This window comes from Microcebus murinus, chromosome X (assembly GCF_040939455.1).
Source record: "Microcebus murinus isolate Inina chromosome X, M.murinus_Inina_mat1.0, whole genome shotgun sequence".
NCBI lineage: Eukaryota > Metazoa > Chordata > Mammalia > Primates > Cheirogaleidae > Microcebus > Microcebus murinus.
The window spans coordinates 63,974,446-63,994,737 of record NC_134136.1 but is presented as its reverse complement, the minus strand read 5'-3'; the positions used below and the strand labels follow the sequence as shown (position 1 = coordinate 63,994,737).

The 20,292-nt window shown below is 37.8% G+C and overlaps 1 protein-coding gene across 4 annotated transcripts in view; it reads left to right on the top strand.

The window, feature by feature from the left end:
* The window catches only part of ARHGEF6 (Rac/Cdc42 guanine nucleotide exchange factor 6), a 116,880-nt gene that overhangs the window by 32,240 nt on the left and 64,348 nt on the right, over positions 1 to 20,292 (top strand). For all 4 annotated transcript variants that reach the window (XM_075999396.1, XM_012756353.3, XM_012756355.3 and 1 more), the window contains one exon: positions 11,316 to 11,386. In XM_075999396.1, the coding sequence (XP_075855511.1) occupies positions 11,316 to 11,386 (71 nt within the window). The remainder of the gene's footprint in view (positions 1 to 11,315; positions 11,387 to 20,292) is intronic.

The window sequence follows — 20,292 nt, the reverse complement described above, 5'->3', positions numbered from 1 at the left end:
GTATTTAGATTGCATAGAGGCAGCAAAAAGCTAAAAAAGCACAGGAATTCAAAGCTTAGACAACTGTTCCATCTTAACTATGTCCCTTTTATGTCTACTAATTCTAGCTCATGTAATATAGTACATAGTCCTTCCTGCTACTCTAAAACTCACCATGGCAAAATACAATAAGAAGAGAGGCCATGAGCTAACTTCCTTTTTTAGCCCTAAGCCCTTTAAGCAGACGTAAGACTACATGCCTCCAGAGATGTGTGGAGAGATAGCAATCATAGGGCTGCAGGAAGCTGTCTGGCCTCTTTGATTCCGAACAAGATTGCCTGCCCTTAACTCATTGCATACTGCTAGCCTCTTGCCCTTTTTCTGCAATAATATCCAGAGAATGAAATCTAATTGCTCTTCAGTAGTCCTTCTTGGAGTTTTTTTTCTTGTAACTCACTTGCCCTTTATTATTTAAGAAGGTAGGCTCTGCTTATATTACAAAAAAACCCAAAAACCTCAAACTTTATACATAAAAATATGTCACAATATAGATAAAAGAGTGTTCAGTCATTCACATTATTACACTTCTTCATTTTTCAAAACTATTTACACCAGGGCTCCTTTGAGTGGTTAGCTCCTCAGCATATTATTTCTTTTGTTGATGTCTTCATTGCTTCTTTTTTTTTTTTTTTTTTTTTTTTGAGACAGAGTCTCGCTTTGTTGTCCAGGCTAGAGTGAGTGCTGTGGCGTCAGCCTAGCTCACAGCAACCTCAAACTCCTGGGCTCGAGCGATCCTTCTGCCTCAGCCTCCCGAGTAGCTGGGACTACAGGCATGCGTCACCATGCCCGGCTAATTTTTTATATATATATATCAGTTGGCCAATTAATTTCTTTCTATTTATAGTAGAGACGGGGTCTCGCTCTTGCTCAGGCTGGTTTTGAACTCCTGACCTTGAGCAATCCGCCCGCCTCGGCCTCCCAAGAGCTAGGATTACAGGCATGAGCCACCGCGCCCGGCCTTCATTGCTTCTTTAATACCTCAAATTGATAACAGCAATTCATTAATTAAATAAAATGTAAATAAAATGAAGTGTCAAAAAAATACATAGTTGACCCTTTAACAATGTGGGGGTTAGGGGTACTGAGCCCCTGCACAGTTGAAAATCTGTATATAACTCCTAAAAACCTAACTACTAATAGCCTACTATTGATCAGCAGCCTTACTGATAACATAAAGTTGATTAAAACATATTTTGTATGTTATGTGTATTATATACTGTATTTGTACAATAAAGTAAGCTGGAGAAAAGAAGATGTTATTAAGAAAATCATAAGGAAGGAAGAGAAAATACATTGACTATTCAATAAATGGAAGTAGATCATCATAAAGGTCTTCATCTTTGCTATCTTCACATTGAGTAGGCTGAGGAGGAAGAGGAAAAGGAGGGGTTGGTCTTGCTGTCTCAGGATGGCAGAGGTGGAAGAAAATCTGCTTATAAATGGACCTGTGCAGTCCAAACCCATGATGTTCAAGGGTTAACTGTATAATGTAGATAATAAAACTTCCTCTTCCCTTTGTTCCCTCCCCTAAATAACTACTATTAGGAACTTTTCCCTAAAGCATTTAAAATAAAATTTAGTTTGCACAGTTTTCTATGTTCTGTGTTGCATGAAGAGGGGCCTCTCCTTTAATGTAATATGTTTACAAAAAGATTTATGTATGTGGAGGCTTCTTAGCATTTTTATCCTTTTATTTTTATTTTTTGTTGTTCAAAACTTATACTTCATTTTTCTTGAATATTTATATTTATGTTTTTTGTCACTATCCACACTGGTTATTTTTTTAAAAAGCCTGAGTCACTTTGTGATTTTAGTCCCAATATAATAATCATCCCCTCACTCTTAGAATTCCTTTGCCTTTGTCACTTTGCCCTCTTAGCATTTTTAATTGCTGGAAATTGAGGATATTCTTTTGAGCCCTGAAGTATTTTCACAGGCCTTGCCTGGAATTTTCTTGATTTTGATGATTTTCACAGATGAGTTTTACCCCTTGCTACATCTTTCAGTTGACATAATTTGGTTGTCAGAATCCCTAAATGATTTTTCAGATTCACTCTAACATTGTTCCCTGATTCTGTGTCTCTATGTGCAAAACTATAGTAAAGGGAGCAGCTCTTGTTGCCTTTTTTGGGAACTCCAAGCATTGTTGAGGAGACATGGGAAGTGTACAGCATGCCTCACTTTCATGGCCCTTATTATAATGTCCCTCATTGTTTGCCTTGTAGCACAGTCTGGCCACTCCCTTATGGACTGCCCCAGGCTGTTTGTCCTGGTCTTCTGGCCCTTCCCTTTAAATTTCTCCTATACTCTCTTTGGTTTAGGATTCGGTTTAGGACTCATGTGGCAAGCTCCAGCTCTGATGAGAGCACTTAGGTAACCTTTAGAAGCATCTAACCCAACTGTCAGGGATAGGTTTGGGTTACTTGGGTCAGGGAAGCCCTGGAACTAGAAGTATATGGAGCAACATCTCCTGTAGCTTACTAATTGGCATCCCTACTCCTGTCCTTGTCACTCCTATAACTTTAATCTAAACTCAGTAGGCAGAGTGACTGAAAATGCAACTTGGGTCATGGCCCCCCATCTCAAAAAGAGTAAAGGCCAAGGTCATCGTAATAGCCTACAAGGCCCTCTAAGATCTGGCCTCCTGTTTTCCCTCTAGCCTCTTCTCTGATCGTACTCCTCCTCTGTCTTCCTCTCCCCTGCATTCATTTCACTTTAGCCACACTAGCCTCTTGGCTGCCTGTGCCAGATAGGCCTCTGCCCTGCTAGTTGTCTTGTCTGGAACACTCCCTCCAGCTATCAGCATGGCTGGTTTCCTCACCTCCTTCAGGTCCACTCACTTGTTCGCTTTGTGGGGGGCCTTCCTTGGTCACCCAGGAGAAAATTGAACCCTGTCCCTACTGCCTCTAATTCCCCTTCCCTGCTTTATTTTTTTGCTTATCATTTCTTTCCATCTAAACTACGATATACTTATTTATTTCCTGTCTATATCTTACCATTAGAATGTAAACACCACAAGGGCAGATAATTTTTTCTATTTCGTTTATACTCAGTAAATATTTGTGAAATAAATGAATATTGTGAGGTAGGTAATTAAATTCTGCTCAGCTTTGAACACCTAGGAGGTATTTTTGTTTTTTTTTGAGACAGAGTCTCGCTTTGTTGCCCAGGCTAGAGTGAGTGCCATGGCATCAGCCTAGCTCACTGCAACCTCAAACTCCTGGGCTCAAGCAATCCTTCTGTCTCAGACTCCCGAGTAGCTTAGACTACAGGCATGCACCACCATGCCCGGCTGATTTTTTCTCTATATATTACTTGGCCAATTAATTTCTTTCTATTTATAGTAGAGACAGGGTCTGGTTCTTGCTCAGGCTGGTTTCGAACTCCTGACCTTGAGGAATCTGCCCGCCTCGGCCTCCCAGAGTGCTAGGATTACAGGCGTGAGCCACAACGCCCAGCCCACCTAGGAGGTATTGAGTACATCCTAGGCACTCAGGGGTCTATAAAAATCTATACCTCATGGACTCTGTCCCCTAGGGCCTTATATATAGTGTGGTAGTCAAGACAGCTTTGTACACAACCAACCATAACAGTATAGGACAGAGTAAGTAACACAGACAAAGGGCTAGGTAAGATGCTGTTAGAGCAGTGAAGACACAATTTGATCAAAAATAATCTAAAGAGGGAGAAGCACTTGAATTGGGTCTTGAAGGGTGGAAGAAACTTCTGACTGGTAGAAGAGGGTTAGAAGGAGTTTGTAAGGTAAAGCAAGGAAGTAGGAAAGCATGGAGTGGGTGGTGGGGTGATTTTGATTGAGAATCAAGTGTGTGAAAAGAATAAGTGGGACCTTGAGCTGGAGCTACATTAAGAAGGGCGTCAATGTCAAGTTTTAAGCACAGGATAACATGATTTAGGAAGATCCTTCCAGTGGTAGTGTGGGGGATGGATTGCAGGGAGGTGGTGGAGATAACCAACGAGGCTGTAGGGAAACCAGTAGAGGGTACTGCTGAGTCCAGGCAATCCAGATAGTGGCGTGGACTACTTTGGTGATAGTAGGGAGGAAGTGGATGGATGCAGTAGATACAGTTGAAATAAAATCAGAAAACTTGCCTATGATTAGTTATGTGGATAAGGGAAGAGGTGAGGATAACTCCAAGTCTGGGGGTCCTGCTTAATGGTGAGCTCCTTAAGGGCATGCACTGTCATCCACCTACCCAGCCAGCAAAGATTTATTTTTTCATGGTTATGGTATCAGTCTCTGTCCTAGGCACTGGTGCAGCAGAGAAGCACAAGACATGGCTCTGGCCTTCATGGTGCTCATACTCTAGTAGGGGAAGACATCATTAGAATACACTGTGACAAGTTTAATGATAGAGCTAACTACAAGGTGCTGTGGGGAGGGGTGAGGAGAAGAGGGGCACTTAACTCATCTTGATGGGAAGGTCAAGGGGGACTTATTCATCTTTGTATACTTTTCTGTCTCCATAGTGCCTAACATGGTGCTTTAGACATAGGAAATGTTCGATATGTGCTGAACTGCATTAATAGAGATGATAGGAAGAGAAGGAGCAAGTGTGTGTGTGTGTGTGCATGCATGTGCATGTGTTGTGGGGGTGGTTGGTACTGAAGATGATAAATTGTTTTGGACTTGTTGCATGGAGGTAGAGTGAGTCATAGGTCTGAAGATTTTCAGCAAGTAGTTGGTAGTTATGGATAACAGAGCACAGGAGAGAGATAAGAACTGGAGATGACACAACTGACAGTATAAGGTAGTGGATGATGAAGTGTAAAATCTATAGTTGATTATCAGTGTTCATAGGCAGAGAATGGAGGATATAGATAGGGCTTGAGTTGAACACTGAAAGACAGCTGTGGGGACAGGCCCAGAAGAGAGGCAAGGACAATCTAAGGCCATAGTCATTGGTCAGAGAAAACAAAACCCATGAAGATTCTGTGGTCGGACTGAGCAGAGCGAGCTTGGAGGAAAGTGGAAGAGATTAGCTTGGTGTAATAAAAATGTCTGCTGGGGAAGCAGGTGCTCAAATAAGTCTTGTTGATTTGAATTCTTTCCCACACAAAATAGTGAGTAAGCCACACTATCTAGGATGCTGCTGAGGGACATTATAAATTCAGTGCTGTGTTGTGTTATGTTTGATCTAGAAAATGCTTGTCACTTTTTTTTATGTCTTTCAATAAACTCCATACTGATGTGTAAGCTTAGGAAAGAAGATTTGTCTTTAAGAGTTTGAAAAAAGTGATTCATACATGAAATGCATATTTCATAGAAATGAAACCTGTAATTTAGAGTTTTAATCCTCACTGCGATATAATCTCTGGGCCATTTATGAACTTGAATCAGGCATGGAACTGAAGAATTTCAGTGATCTTTGTCTCCTTCCTATTGGGTCAGACATATAAAACCATGGTCATTGGAATAGTCAGTGATTCTGACAAATTTATGCAGCCTGGGGGAGGAGGCTATTCCACCTGATACTACACATCCTTTTGTAATGCCTTAAAAGCAAAACAAAGCAAAGTCCAGAGCCATACAACCCTCACCCTGCAGATTGCTGTGCCATGGGAGTGCTGTGCATAGTTTTCTTCCTTTGAGCCTGTCATTGACAAGAGCACTTTGTGCTCTGGTAAATTTGCCCTTGGGGAGTGGCATTTTAAGTTTTGGATTCCACTGCAGCTCTGGTCTAGTGATAATTATGGCCAAAGCTCTGGGGACAGGTTTTTCCCGCTCTTTGAGAGGAGGCTGATTTCAGAGGAGATACAGCATAAAGAACCACCTACCTAATACTACAGAAAGTTAAGAAATAGAATATTTGAGTATAAAACACACACACACACACACATACAAACACAAATCTCCTTTCAACATGAGCTTGAGGCTGAAGGTAGAGTAGGTTTTTGTGACCATGATAATCAAAACTTCTCTCCAAGGATGATGGGACTTGGATATTGGTGACATCATGAAGCCATTATTATCAATTCTGTTTCATATTACCTAAGAAAAGTAAATGATATTTTGAGCAAAATTATATTTTTTCAAAGATCTTGAAAAATACATGCATCAATAGCTTAATCATTTATATAAGCTACAGAAGATATATTAAGGGTCTTTGCTCCTTTGAGTCAGATACATTATAAATAAGAAAATTAGCTATTTATACAGTTTTCAGTTCACTTTTCAAAATCAGTGGTAACCTGTAAGTTAACTTGTTATTTATACATCAAAGTAATTTCTGCCAATACATTGGTAACATAGTAACACATATTTTTTATTTTTGTCTTTTCCCTACTTTCTAGAAAGGTTAAGGGTTTTGTTAGGACTTTGCATTAAAAATTCCTGGCAAAACTTTGAGCCAAGAAAATATTGAGGCAAATATGATTATAGCAGATATTTTAAGTAAATTCTATTTTGCCCAACAGATTCCCTTAAGAGGTCATTAAATCCTTCTTCTAAAAGTTCTTATGATTAGCAGGTAAATGTAGGTATCAATTGAGGGGATTAGGTGCATGGTTAATTAAATTTGTATTAAGGCAGATTAAGAAATCACTCTTCCTGCTCATTATAAACCAAAGCCAGATTAAGCTTTATATTTAGACTTCCTGTTTTAATCCCTTGGGTGTATGACATAGATGTTTCATGTCCAAAGAAACTATTTGTCATTAGATTTCTTTTTGTCCTATCACCACCAATAGGCAGTAGCAACCTCTACACCAGCAAGAAGGGGGAAAGGATTCAAAGTTAATTGGAAAGGGGTCTGGTCTTTACATTAGGATTAGGAGGGTTCCTTATACCTGTGTCTGTGTAACACTGTTGTTGTTTGAGATATATTATGCCAAACAACTCATTGGAATTCTTCACTTTATTGACTGATTTTTTTCTCCACTGGTTGGATTGAATTGACCAGTCTTTTCATTGCCTTAGAACACCACCTAAAAGATTTATGTTTTCCTGTTTTTCTGGTTAGATCACTTTGAACCTCCCCCAGGTACTGAACTTGTCTCCTCTGAACCTCCACATATTTATTCCTTCTCTGCATGTTACTGAGTATGGGTTTCAGAGAGAACTTCACATGGCTGGAACAAGCAGTGGTAGGGGTGGGAGTAGAAAGCAAAGGAAGAACAAACGGCAGGAAATTGTTACTGAGGTCATAGTGCTGGTGTTTTTCTCTTTGGACTCCTTGAATTTTTTCATGCAGCAAGTCATTTGCAAGGGATACATTTTTTAGACTTTCCAAGTTTATCCATCCAAATCTGTCTTCCTTCTGTTCTTTGTGTTAATCCCCCATGCTAGACCAAGCCTGTAGAGAGAGCTAGAACTTCCAGCACCATGCTGAATTAATAGTGGTGAGAACATATGTCCTTGCCTTCCCCTTGATCTTAGAGGGACAGCATTCAGCATTAAGTCTTTCACCATTATGTAAGAAGCTAGCTGCAGGTTTTTTGTAGATGCTCTTTATTGAGTTGAAGAAGTTCCTCTTTATTCTCATTTTTCTGGGAGTTTTATTTCTTGAATAGGTGTTGAATTTTCTCAAGTACTTTTTCTGCATCAATCGATATTATCATGCTATTCTCCTTTTTAGACTGTTAAGATCATGGGTTATATTGATGGATTTTAAAAATATTTAACCAACCTTGCATCCTTGGAATAAATCCGGTGGTGTACAATATTTTAAAATATTGCTGAATTCTATTTGCTAATATTTTGCTAAGGTTCTTTTGCATTTATATTCATGAAGGATATTGGTCTGTAGTTTCCTTTTTTGTGTTGTCTTTGTATGGTTTTGGTGTCAGTGTAATACTGATCTCATAAAATGATTTGGAAAGTGATCTCTCCTATTTTATTTTCTGTAAGAGATTGTGTAGAATTGGTATTGATTCTTCCCTTAAACACTTGATAGAATTCTTCAGTGAAACTGTATGGGCCTGGGGATTTGTTTTCCAGAATTTTAAATTTACATAATCAATTTCCTTAATACTTATAAGGCTATTTAAATGATCTATTTAATATTGGGTGAGTTGTGGCAGTTTTTGTTTTTTGAGGATTTGGTTCTTTTCGCATCTCTTTGTCCCATTTATGTGTGTAGAGTAGTTGTTTTTAGTATTCTCTTATTATCCTTTTGTTATCTCTAGGATCTGGAGTAATGTCCCCTGTTTCATTCCTGATAGTCATCATTTGTGTCTTCTCTCTCTTTTTCTCCATCAGTCTCACTAGAAGGTTGACAATTTTATTGATCTTTTCAAAGCACCATCTCTTTTTGCATCATGTTCAGCCATTCAGGAATCTCCAAGGCAGCTGTTTCTTTCTTTTCAATTCATGTTTCTCCTCCGTTCTACTTTACATAGTTAACATTTTGTTTCAATTGCCATTCCCTATTCCTGTGGGCTTTCCATTCCCCTGCTGTGTCTTGGCAGGCACTCCATTACTGTTTACCCTTTCTTTTGGCCTTGCTTTTGAAAGGTGATCACATCTTGCTGGTATTTCTAGAAAATTTCATTTTGATCAAGATTTGTTTACAACATAATTACACAAAATAACTGTGAATTCTAATTAGAACCATTATAGCTACCTTGTAGAAAACTTGCCTAATAAAACCTAAAAGAATTTGGTAATTGTTAATTTTGAATATGTCTAAGAGTGCAACGCTGTGGTGTACTGCAAAGAACACTAGGCTTGGCAATACGATACTTGGGTTCAGGTCCTGGCTCTGCCACTTACAATCTCAAGTAGTAGGCAGGGTGACTCGGCATTGCTCAGGTTTGCTCAGTAAGGCCTTGTGAATCACCAGTGGATCCAAGTGGATCTTGAAGTAGCATAAAGCTTCTAGAAACTGGCCATACCCCACTTGTCATTCCTGGGGAATAACAGAGTTGCTTTCATTGCTGCCTTTTTGCCTTATTTCCACTCTGCCCAGCCTGGCTGAGCTGGAAAATTTACTGTCACAGGAACAGAACTGCCTTGAGCACTACCATTTCTACAGCTATGCTTCTGAAATCCTCCCTGCCTAGAAATCTTTTTGCTGTCTTCTCTGCCTGTCTGAATTCTAGCTCTCTTCCAGGACCAGATTAATATCCCTTTCTCAGCTAGGTCTTTTCCGGCCATCTCAGGTAAAACTCATGGCCCCTCTGAACTCCAGTAGGAACCCTTGCCCATGCCATTCACCACGTCCTTTAGTGGCTTTATCTCTGGTCATGATATTGGTTGGGAGCATGGACTCTTGTCAAGACACATCTAGGCTTCAATCTTGGCTCTGTCATTTCCTAGCTGCACAACCTTAGCAACTGACTTCACCTCCCTGGACCTTTAGTGGACTCCTCTGTAAAATGCGAAGATATCTCTGCCTGTTAGGGTTGTTGTAAAGATCAAATAAAATGTCTTAAAAGCTATTAAATGTAAAATAAATATTAGTGATTTTTTAATATAATAATTAAAAATCAAGGTTACATGGGAAATATTCATGAAATAATGTTATAATAGAAGAATTATAAAACTATAGGTAAAGTAAGAAAGATCCAAGTGTGTGTGTGTGTGTGTGTGTGTGTGTGTGTGTGTATGCTCACAAATATACATAAAAAGAATGGGAAGACACACTTCAAAATGTTGCTCTGGATGATAGCTCTGGGTGATGGAATAATTGCTGGTTTTTCTTTTCTTTTCTATATTTTGAATTTTTTAGGATGGGATTGTCATAAATTTATAACTTAAAAATATTATTTAAAAAAGAAAAATCAAGGTCAAATGATTTATTCTTACTTGGTTATTTATACTCTCCCATACTTCAGAAAGGGTTTTGAGCAGCATATAATATAGTAAGATAAAATTACAGTATAAAACAAAATAAAGCAAAGGAGAAAGTACAGGTAGGAAAGATGCTATGTAGTGACACTGTTACAAACATTTCTTGTGCACGTCTCATGTTTTTATTTAGTCTTTTTTTTTTTTTTTTTTTTTTTTGAGACAGAGTCTCACTTTGTTGTCCAGGCTAGAGTGAGTGCCGTGGCGTCAGCCTAGCTCACAGCAACCTCAAACTCCTGGGCTTGAGTGATCCTTCTGCCTCAGCCTCCCGAGTAGCTGGGACTACAGGCATGCGCCACCATGCCCGGCTAATTTTTTAAATATATATCAGTTGGCCAATTAATTTCTTTCTATTTATAGTAGAGACGGGGTCTCGCTCTTGCTCAGGCTGGTTTTGAACTCCTGACCTTGAGCAATCCGCCCGCCTCGGCCTCCCAAGAGCTAGGATTACAGGCGTGAGCCACAGCGCCCGGCCTATTTAGTCTTTTTTTTAAAGAAAGAATGTCTTAGGATTTCCTTTAGTCATGAGTTTAATAGGTAAGATTGACTTTGTAAAACAAAGGCAGCATTTTATAATAAAATGGAATAATGTCAAAATGATACCTAAAATAGAAGAATTTTCTGCTAGTTTTCAGTGAGTTAATAATTCTGATTATTTTGTTGTTGGCACAGTAGGCAGCCCCAAGAAAGCCACGGTCAATATTATCTATGTTATATTATGCTTGTATGGTAAGCTGCAAGTTAGAAGCACAGGTACTCCTAGATTTATGATGGGGTTACATACTAATAAACCCATTATAAATTGAAAATATCCCAAGTCAAAAATGCATACCTGGTAATATACCTAACCTACTGATCATCATAGTCTAGCCTAGCAGACCTCAAATGTGCTTAGAACACTTACATTAGCCTACAGTTGGGCAAAATCATCTAGCACAAACCTTATTTATTTTATAATAAAGTATTGAATATCTCTAATACATAGTAGCTTGCCAAGGCAGGAAAACATCAAAATTCAAAAGTCAAAGTATGGTTTCTGCTGAATGTGTATAACTTTTGCACCATTGTAAAGTTGAAAAATCATGAGTTGAACCATCATAAGTTAAAGACTGTCCGGAATACATTTTATTAGCTTTGGTTTTGCTTATCTGTTTTGAATAAGTTGAATGGTAAGGCAGACTAGAGTAAAAAACCAAACCCAAACTCAGAGTGCAGTTCTTGCCTGGCCCTGTTGTTTCTTAGCTAGGTTTTAACTCCTTGGTTTATTCCTCTCTTGGAAATTGAGGGATCTGGACAAGAGGATCTAACTCTGACCATGTATAGTTTAGTAAAGTTGTAGTTTCACTTGTTTAGTAATGTGCATTTCCATTGATCTTTCTACCTGAAATCTTTATGTTAGTCGACTTATACTATAAAATGTTCATCATAGACTTGTATGCTATTAACATAATTTAAATCTTTTTCACAGAGAGACCTCTCTCCCCCAAGGCTGTCAAAGGATTTGAAACTGCTCCACTTACCAAGAATTATTATACTGTGGTGAGTGTTCAGATGATGGACAAAAATCTTTTTCACTCTATATGGAATCTTTTCACTTGTCAAACCATTGATGTATTGAGGTGACACAAAGGAAAAACTGAATAAAGTTGCATGCAAGGGTCCAATGTCATTTACATTATAAAGAGCTCTTCTACTCGTAAGCTTCTTACAGATGTCTAGAAGTCTTACATCTACCGTGCTGAAAAATGCAAGGATAGCACAAAGATTTAGAGCAAGGCCTATGAAACAGTAGTGAAAGAGAAATTGGTTAATATGTAGACATTATGGTGAAATTCAGTGGTTAGGGATAGCCTTACCAGATATTTAGAAGGTGAATTCTCAAGTTCCTGAATACAATAAGTTTTAAGTGATTGCATTCTGTGATTTTCCTTCAGAATCATTCACTCCATTATTATATCCTCTGGAATATTATCAGCCTTGTTCTTGAGGATAGCCCAAAAGGAAAACTGTCCTTTGGCACAGTGGGAGGAATGAAATGGCTCTGGCTTGAACACAGATATGTCAAAATATATTAGCTATAAATAGGGCATGTGCAATACTCAAAATAAGTTCCTGTTTGAAAAAGAAATCATATCATTCTACTTAATCTACTCTGTGCTTTACTTCATGTCTTCTTTCCAGACTTGGCCTAGTCACTAATGAAAAGGTCAAGTCATCGTTACCTCTAAGTTTCCCTATCTGTTAGCCTTGTCATCTCTCCTCGCTTCTACTGAAATAGAAGCTTCAGTGTTCTATGTGCATTTGTACTGCATACTCATTTCATTTTGTGCATGGATAAAGAGTTTTTAAACATCTCTACACAGATATGTGAATGTAATTTAATTTCAAAAAGTTGAATTTCACTCTTCAATGAATTTGCTTCATAATGATGACATGACCAGTAGGTGATATGAAAAAATCAGAAAGGAACTTTCTAGATCACCTGAACCATAATCATTGGGGACTATTTTGTCAATATTTTCCCTCTTAAATTTCAGAGGTTAAAATATATCACCCAGCAGAATTAAGTTCCCTTCTGCTTTCCTTCCTCATCACTTCATTTAGCTTTTTAGGTGAACCCTAATTTTTAAAGAAAAGACATAGTTGAATGATGGATGAAAATGTTACCATAGCTTCTTTTCCCTGTGGATCTGGAGCATATCATCGCTCTGCTTTGGATCTTTCTCTCTGCTTTTGCTGATTCAACCAATTTAAAATGCTGTTTAGCTTTATGTAAATTCTATGTATATTATGTTCAAACTCTGGATATACTGCAGTTTGTATAATCCACCTTCTATTGGAAGACATGTGCATTGTTTCTAGTTCCTTGCTATTATAAACAACTCTGCATTGAGCAGTTTATACATATAACTGCCAAAGTATGTAAAGATCTGGACAGTGGAAGTTAAATTGTTCAGTCAAAAGATATATATGTTCAAAAAAAATTTGATAAATATTGTCTCAAATTTTACACTTAATAAGGAAAATAGAAGGTTTTGTGGAGCTCATGATGGCCTGTGAAGAACCTGTAGAACTTTGGTGTGGATATAGCTGAATTACTGAATAGAGACCAATTGGACATATTGTTGGAACTGGGTATGGATGTGAAAAGATTTTGGTTGGTTGTTGCTGTTCTTATTAAATCCACATTTCTTTGGCTTTGAGCATTAAGGCAAATTTTTAGTAGCCATTAATTCAAAATATGTTCTGAGTGCTCTAATTGTACTCCTAATCTGTGTTGAATACTTAGACAAATAAAAAAATTTGTGTCTTACCCATAGGATTTGGAGACTTGGAAGATGAATTTCACTCACATGAAAGTGCCCCTATCTGATCATATATTAACTTTTCTTCCCTCTAAGAGTCATTAATTGTAGACATTTTCTGTTGCTCGATTTATAAGAATACTAGTGACTGACTTTTATTCCATTTTTTTTAAAAAAGAAATAACATTTTTCTAATAATATAAGTAATTATATAAATAATTGTTTTTTTTAAAAAAACAATGTACAACTAGTTTAACAGAGAAAATAAATGTCACCTATAATCCCACCACTTAGAATTAATCAATATCATAATAACATTTTGGTGAATCTCATGCCAAACTTTCATTGAAGTAGTCATGTATTTGCATACATATGCATATATATAGCCTATAATATATATATGTATATATATGTTTTTAAATAAAAACAGGAAACTATGTATTCTTTGTTTCTCTTTCATGAAGATTTTTCTATCCCTACACCCCAACAATACTTGTGTCTGACTAGACTTGTTCTTATGCTCTCCCATTTAGTGAGTCTTTGCTAATCCAAGGCTACCTTTATTTTGTTACTGTGTATTAGTCATGTTCTCCAAAGAGAACCACAGAACCAATAGAAGAAAGAAAGAGAGAAACAGAGAGAGAGAGAGAGAGATTTATTATAAGGAATTGGCTCATGTGACTATGGAGGCTGAGAAGTCCTCGAATCTGCTGATCTGAAAGCTGGAGACCCTAGAAAGCTGATGGTATAATTGTCCATGTCCAAAGTCCTGAGTACCAAAGAGCTGATGGTGTAAGTTTCATTCAGAGGTCAGGAGAAGACCAATGTTCTAGCTCAAATAGGCAGTGAAAACAAATGCTCCCTTCCTTTACCCTTTTGTTCCATTTAGGCTCTCAGTGGATTAGATGGTGCCCACCCACTTTGGGGAGGCAACCTGCTTTACTCAGTCCACTGATGTAAATGGTAATCTCATCCAGAAGCACCGTCACAGACACTCCCAGAAATAATGTTTAGCTAAATATCTGGGCACCTTGTGATCCAGTCAAATTGACACATAAAATTAACCATCACATCCTGTAAATTTTGGCAGGATAGAGCCCTCTTGGAATATGCAAGTCTACAGACATTTTCTCCCCCTTTTCAAGTTTCCAAGAGATTGTCTGCTGATTTCAGACCCATTTAGGCCTTGATGTAGTTTTGGTGTCATGTCAATTTTTAAATGTTAAGTTCTCCAGTGTGACCAAGGTGGCTTTGAGCACCCAGCTCAGACCCACACCTGCCATGAGGCATGTTTAATGTGTGTAACAGGCTTGACCACTCCTTCTGGAGCTTAGCATCCTTTAGGGATGTGGCAGCCCAGAATAAGCTTTTGCTGCCTCTGACCTTGGTTCCTTCATTGTCCTCAAACTTTGCTGTTATATGTTAAATTTCTCTCACCATTGACAAAAAGCATTTCACTTTTCTATTAATTCTTTTTCTAATAATCTTATTCTGCTCACTGGCTTTCTCGAGACAGAGTCTTGTTCTGTCACCTGGGCTAGAGAGTGCTGTGGCGTCAGCCTAGCTCACAGCAACCTCAAACTCCTGAGCTCAAATGATCCTACTGCCTCAGCTTCCTGAGTAGCTGGGACTACAGGCATGCGCCATCATGCCCGGCTAATCTTTTCTATATATATTAGTTGGCCAATTAAATTTGTTTCTATTTATAGTAGAGACAGTGTCTCGCTCTTGCTCAGGCTGGTTTTGAACTCCTGACCTCGAGCAATCCGCCACCACGTCCGGCCAGAAAATAACATTTTTAGCAACTCCCCTCACCTCTTCCTCAATCTCTTTCCCTCAACCCACAGGTGGTTATGATGCTCACTTACATTAAAATTTGAGAACCAATCAAGGGAAAAGTTGAATGGAGTAGGGAGGATTCAGAGCAAGTCTTAGAGGAAGGTCAGAACCTTAGACAAACAGAGAAGAGCTGAAAGGGAATTCAGGCAGGAGGAAGTATCTGAGCAAATTCTCCCAGGCAAGAATGTGCGTGTCTGCAATTAGTCCCTGGAGATCAGAGAGTGGACTCCACTCTCCTTCCCCCATTTCAATTCCTGTGGAAGATGAAATTCTTTAGTTGCTGCAACTATTGCAGCACACTGTAATAAAGCTGTCCTTTGTGCTGTCACAAATGGGCCAGACTCACAGTAATTCTGATATTCAACTCTGGGGATGAGCATCTGTCTGCAGAGTGAGAGGTGATATTTCTCTACATTCAAATAGGAAACTATAATCAGTAAGGACCAGTATTATTTACCTTGTTCAAATTTTTTTCTACTTTATGTAACTTAGAGTAGATGCCTGAAGGGCATGTTTTATGGAACCTGTACTTGGTATAGGGAAGGTGGAGGAAGGCTGTGACGTGTTACATCACAAAACCCCCAGGAAGCCTCCTGTAACCCTTGCTCTAGCCTCCAGCCTTCTGCTCACCCTCATTTTCTCTCTCACTCTTCTATCTGCCCACTCACTCCCACCTTGGATGTTTTCGATCTTTCTAATGCTCACCACCTTTTTAATTCCACCAGCCTAAACCACCTTACACAACTATCTGTTGATTTTCTTCTCCATATAGCTTCCTATTTTTTACCTACCCTCTTCTCATCTTACTCCTCCATACATCTTTTCTATCCAAGGACTGGAGATGAAAGAGGTTACAGGAGTTTGTAGAGTTTGTGCGTCTATCTGCAGGTAATGGGAGATAGTGCTGCTTATTTTGAGAAAGCTGAGGGCCTGGGCTGTAGAATCAATCACTACATTTTTATATAGGCAGGCAATTCTACTGACTTAGAAGTTAAATATGACATAAATACACTGATTATTGCCTTTTTTGGTCTCAAAGGACTTTACCAACATTAGCTCATTTTTATAGGCATCATAATTATCTTTGAATTTCTGTAATATGATATTTTTGTTTTGATTGAAGGTTTCCTGAAGCCATTATAGTCTCCTTTATCATTGAAAATATCTCTATTTTCAGCCATTGTTTATGCATTTTAGCCTCTTACAATAATTTCTTTATACTTTTGTGATTCTTTCCCTTTGGAAAACATAGTTATACATATGAACTCACTCTAAAGCCTTTCCTGGAAATGTAGAAAACATATTTTACTGGAAAATCAATAGCCCAGGATGGAGGTACAAAAAGCCTCTACCTCTTTTTCTATGGCTTCTCACCATCTGTTTTATTCTGAATTCGAGCAAGGGTTAGTTGGATGCTTAGTTGTCCTTGTGGAGACAGAGTTGGGGAGGCAAAGGCAGTGTGTGGACAGAGTCTATTTTAGTGAGTTTGAATAGATTTCCTCTCGATCAAATTGTACTGCTCTGAAGTTGGTTGGCTTGCCAAACTCCTTGCCTTCTGACTCACCACTGAGGCCTTCTGTTTGGGAATACATAGCCTTCTCTGTCTGCCTCCCTTCTTATCCTTTTACATTAGATGCCCTGTGGCTGGAAAAATAAAGAACCAGTCTCAGAAGTTCATCAGTTGGTATTTTGAGATTGAGGAAAGCAATAAAGTCCAAGTGAATTTAGGAAAGAATCCCAAGCATCCACCCTGATGAGTATTTCTGCTAATCAAACCACAGCAAGGGCAATTCTATTTAATATATTACCATTCACATGTTGTGGGGGGACATAATTTGATGAAAAAGACTTATTAATCAACTTCATCATGTTAGGTTTGTAAAGTCATCATTCTGCCACCCTCAAAACTTGCAATAATATTATTTTAATTTATATTTCGGTTTAGCTTTCCAGAACTCACTCCAAGGCAGCAGGAAGTCTCTGCCTGCTTCTTTCTCATGGGAAGTGTTTGTCCTATGCCAGTGGTTCCAGCAGAGATGGCACCCCTAGAAAGTGTGTTGCCTCACCTAGCAAATAAACCACCGGAGCAGAACAGTTGGCACCTTTCTTGAAGAATCTTAGCAATTTCATTTAAATGAGCCTCAGATGATAGCATTTTAAAGGAAGTTGTAATAATAAAGCTGTTTCAATTGAGACTGGGAGGTTGAATTATATCAACCATGGAATTAAAGTAATGTTTAATTGTTTTAAAAATGACATTTTTGGATAAAAATAATATCTGTGATTTTTTTTAATTTGAAAATTCCCTTCAAACAATGACTGGTGTTGTTTTTCTTTATTTCAAAAGATATTATAATTCAGATAGTGTGACAGTTATAGACAACAGTACTAGAAGTGAGGGTGAGGATGTGAGATGGCTTCTTACCAGACATAGTCTTTCTAGAAAAGTGTGAACAAAAAGATGATTAGAAGATTTCATTCCTTCCTGAATATAAGAGGGAAGGCATGGCCCCATCCATTTTGCCTCCTAATATAAATACTGTAGATAACCAAATACATATTTTAATAAAGCAATCCCCATATGAGTCTTACCTCTTCCTTGTACTCAATAAAATGTTACTGTTGAATTCTAGTGTAGTTCTCTCCATTTCTATGAATAAAAAAATGAATATTAGTGCTGATTATAAGTGATTACTTGAGGTACTGCAGTGAAAAACAGCCCAGTTGAGCACAGAGGACAGAGGTATGATGATAATCAAACTTGAGTTTGGGGGAACACAATAGTGGATAAGGACTCGGAGTCAGAAAAAAAACAAACAGAAGAGTTTTTAATTAACAGATGGGAAATTTGTGCCTTGACTGTTTTTTAATAACAACTTTATTGAGATATAATTCATATACCATAAAATTTGCCATTTTATTTTATCTTATTTCTTTTGAAACTTTCTCTTCTTTTATTTGGGAATCAGTTTGCTTACACTTTTTAAAATTTACAATCGATTCCATCTTTCCTTTCACTTTGTATTTGTTTTTTTAAATTTTTAAATGTTTATTATGGGTACATAATGGTTGTATATCTTTATAGGGTACATGTGATGTTTTGATACAGATATACAACTTGAATTAATCAAACTAGGGTAATGGGGTATCCATCACCTCAGGCATTTATCATTTCTTTGTGTTAAGAACATTCCAATTTCATTCTTTTAGTTAAAGTGTACCCTAACTTACTGTTGATTATAGTCACTTTGCAGCGCTATCAAATATTGTTATTTTATCTAACTATCTAATTATATTTTTTCACCCATTAACCATCCCCACTTTATCCTCCCCTCCCTGCTACCCTTCCCAGCCTCTGGTAACCATCATTCTACTCTTTGTCTGCAGGGGATCAATTGTTTTTAATATTTAGCTCCCACATATGAGTGAGAACAGGCAACATTTGTCTTTCTGTGTTTGGCTTATTTCACTTCACAAAATGTTCTCCAGTTTCATCCATTTTGTTGCAAATGGCAGGATTTCATTCCTTTTGCGGATATATAATATTCCATTGTGTATATGTGCCATAATTTCTTTATCTATTCATCCATTGATGGACACTTAGGTGGATTCCAAATCTTGGCTATTGTGAATAGTGCTGCAATGAACATGGGAATGCAGGTATCTTTTCCATACACTGATTTCCCCTCTTTTGTATATATACCCAGCAGTGGGATTGCTGGGTTATATGGTAGTTCTATTTTTAGTTTTTTGAGGAACCTCCATACTGTTCTCCATACCAGTTTCACTAATTTACATTCCCACCAACAGTGTATGAGGGTTCCCCTTTCTCCACATCCTTGCTGGCATTTGTTATTGCCTGTCTTTTGGATAAATATTATTTTAACTGGTATGAGATGCTATCTTATTGTAGATTTAATTTGCATTTCTCTGATTACTAATGACATTAAGCATTTTTTCATGTATCTATTGGCCATTTGTATGTCTTTTTTTGAAAAATGTCTATTCAGACCCTTTGCCCATTTTTTAATCGCATTATTTGATTTTTTTCCTATTGAGTTGTTGGAACACCTTACATACTTTAGTTGTTAATCCCTTGTCATATGGGTAGTTTGAAAATAATTTCTCCCACTCTGTGGGCTGTCTCTTCCCTTTGTTGATTGTTTTCTTTGCTGTGCAGAACCTTTTTAGCTTGATGTGATCCCATTTGTCCACTTTTGATTTGGTTGCCTGTGCTTTGGAGGATATTACTCAAGAAGTTCTTGCCCAAACCAATGTCCCTGAAGCATTTTCCCAAAGTTTTCTTTCAGTAGCTTCATAGTTTTAGGTCTTAGATTTAAGTCTTTAATCCATTTTGATTTAATTTTTATATATAGTGAGAGATAAAGGTCTAATTTCATTCTTGTGCATATGGATATCCAGTTTTCCCAGCACCATTTATTGAAGAAACTGGCCTTTCCCCACTGTATGTTCTTGGCACCTTTGTCAAAATTAAGTTCACTATAGATGTCTGTATTTATTTCTGGCTTCTCTATTCTGTTCCATTGGTCTGTGTGTCTGTTTTTATGTCAATACCATGCTGTTTTGGTTACTACAGCTCTGTAGTATTATTTGAAGTCAGGTAATGTGATTCCTCCAGTTTTGTTCTTTTTGTTCAGGATGACTTTGGCTATTCTGGGTCTTTGGTGGTTCCATATAAATTTTAGGATTATTTTTTTTCTGTTTGTGTGAAGAATGTCATTGATACTTCGTGAGGATTGCATTGAGTCTGTAGATTGCTTTGGGTAGTATGGACATTTTAACAATATTGATTCTTCCAATCCACAAGCATAGATATCTTTCCACTTTTTTGTGTCATCTTCAATTTTTTAAATCAATGTTCTATAGTTTTCATTATAGGGATCTTTCACTTCTTTGGTTAAGTTTATTCTTAGGGGCTGGGTGCGGTGGCTCATACCTATAATCCTAGCACTCTGGGAGACTGAGGGAGGAGGATCGCTTGAGCCCAGGAGTTTGAGCTTGCTGTGAGCTAGGCTGATGCCATGACACTTTAGCCCGGGTGACAGAGCAAGACTCTGTCTCAAGCAAACAAACAAACAAACAAACAAAAAAAACCCAAAAAGTTTATTCCTAGGTATTGTATTTTATTTGTAGCTTTTGTAAATGTGATTGATTTCTTTTTCAGACTGGTTACTGTTGGGATATAGAAACACTACTGATTATTGTATGTTGATTTTGTATCCTGCAAATTTACTGAATTTATCAGTTTCAATAGTTTCTTTGTGGAGTCTTTAGGTTTCT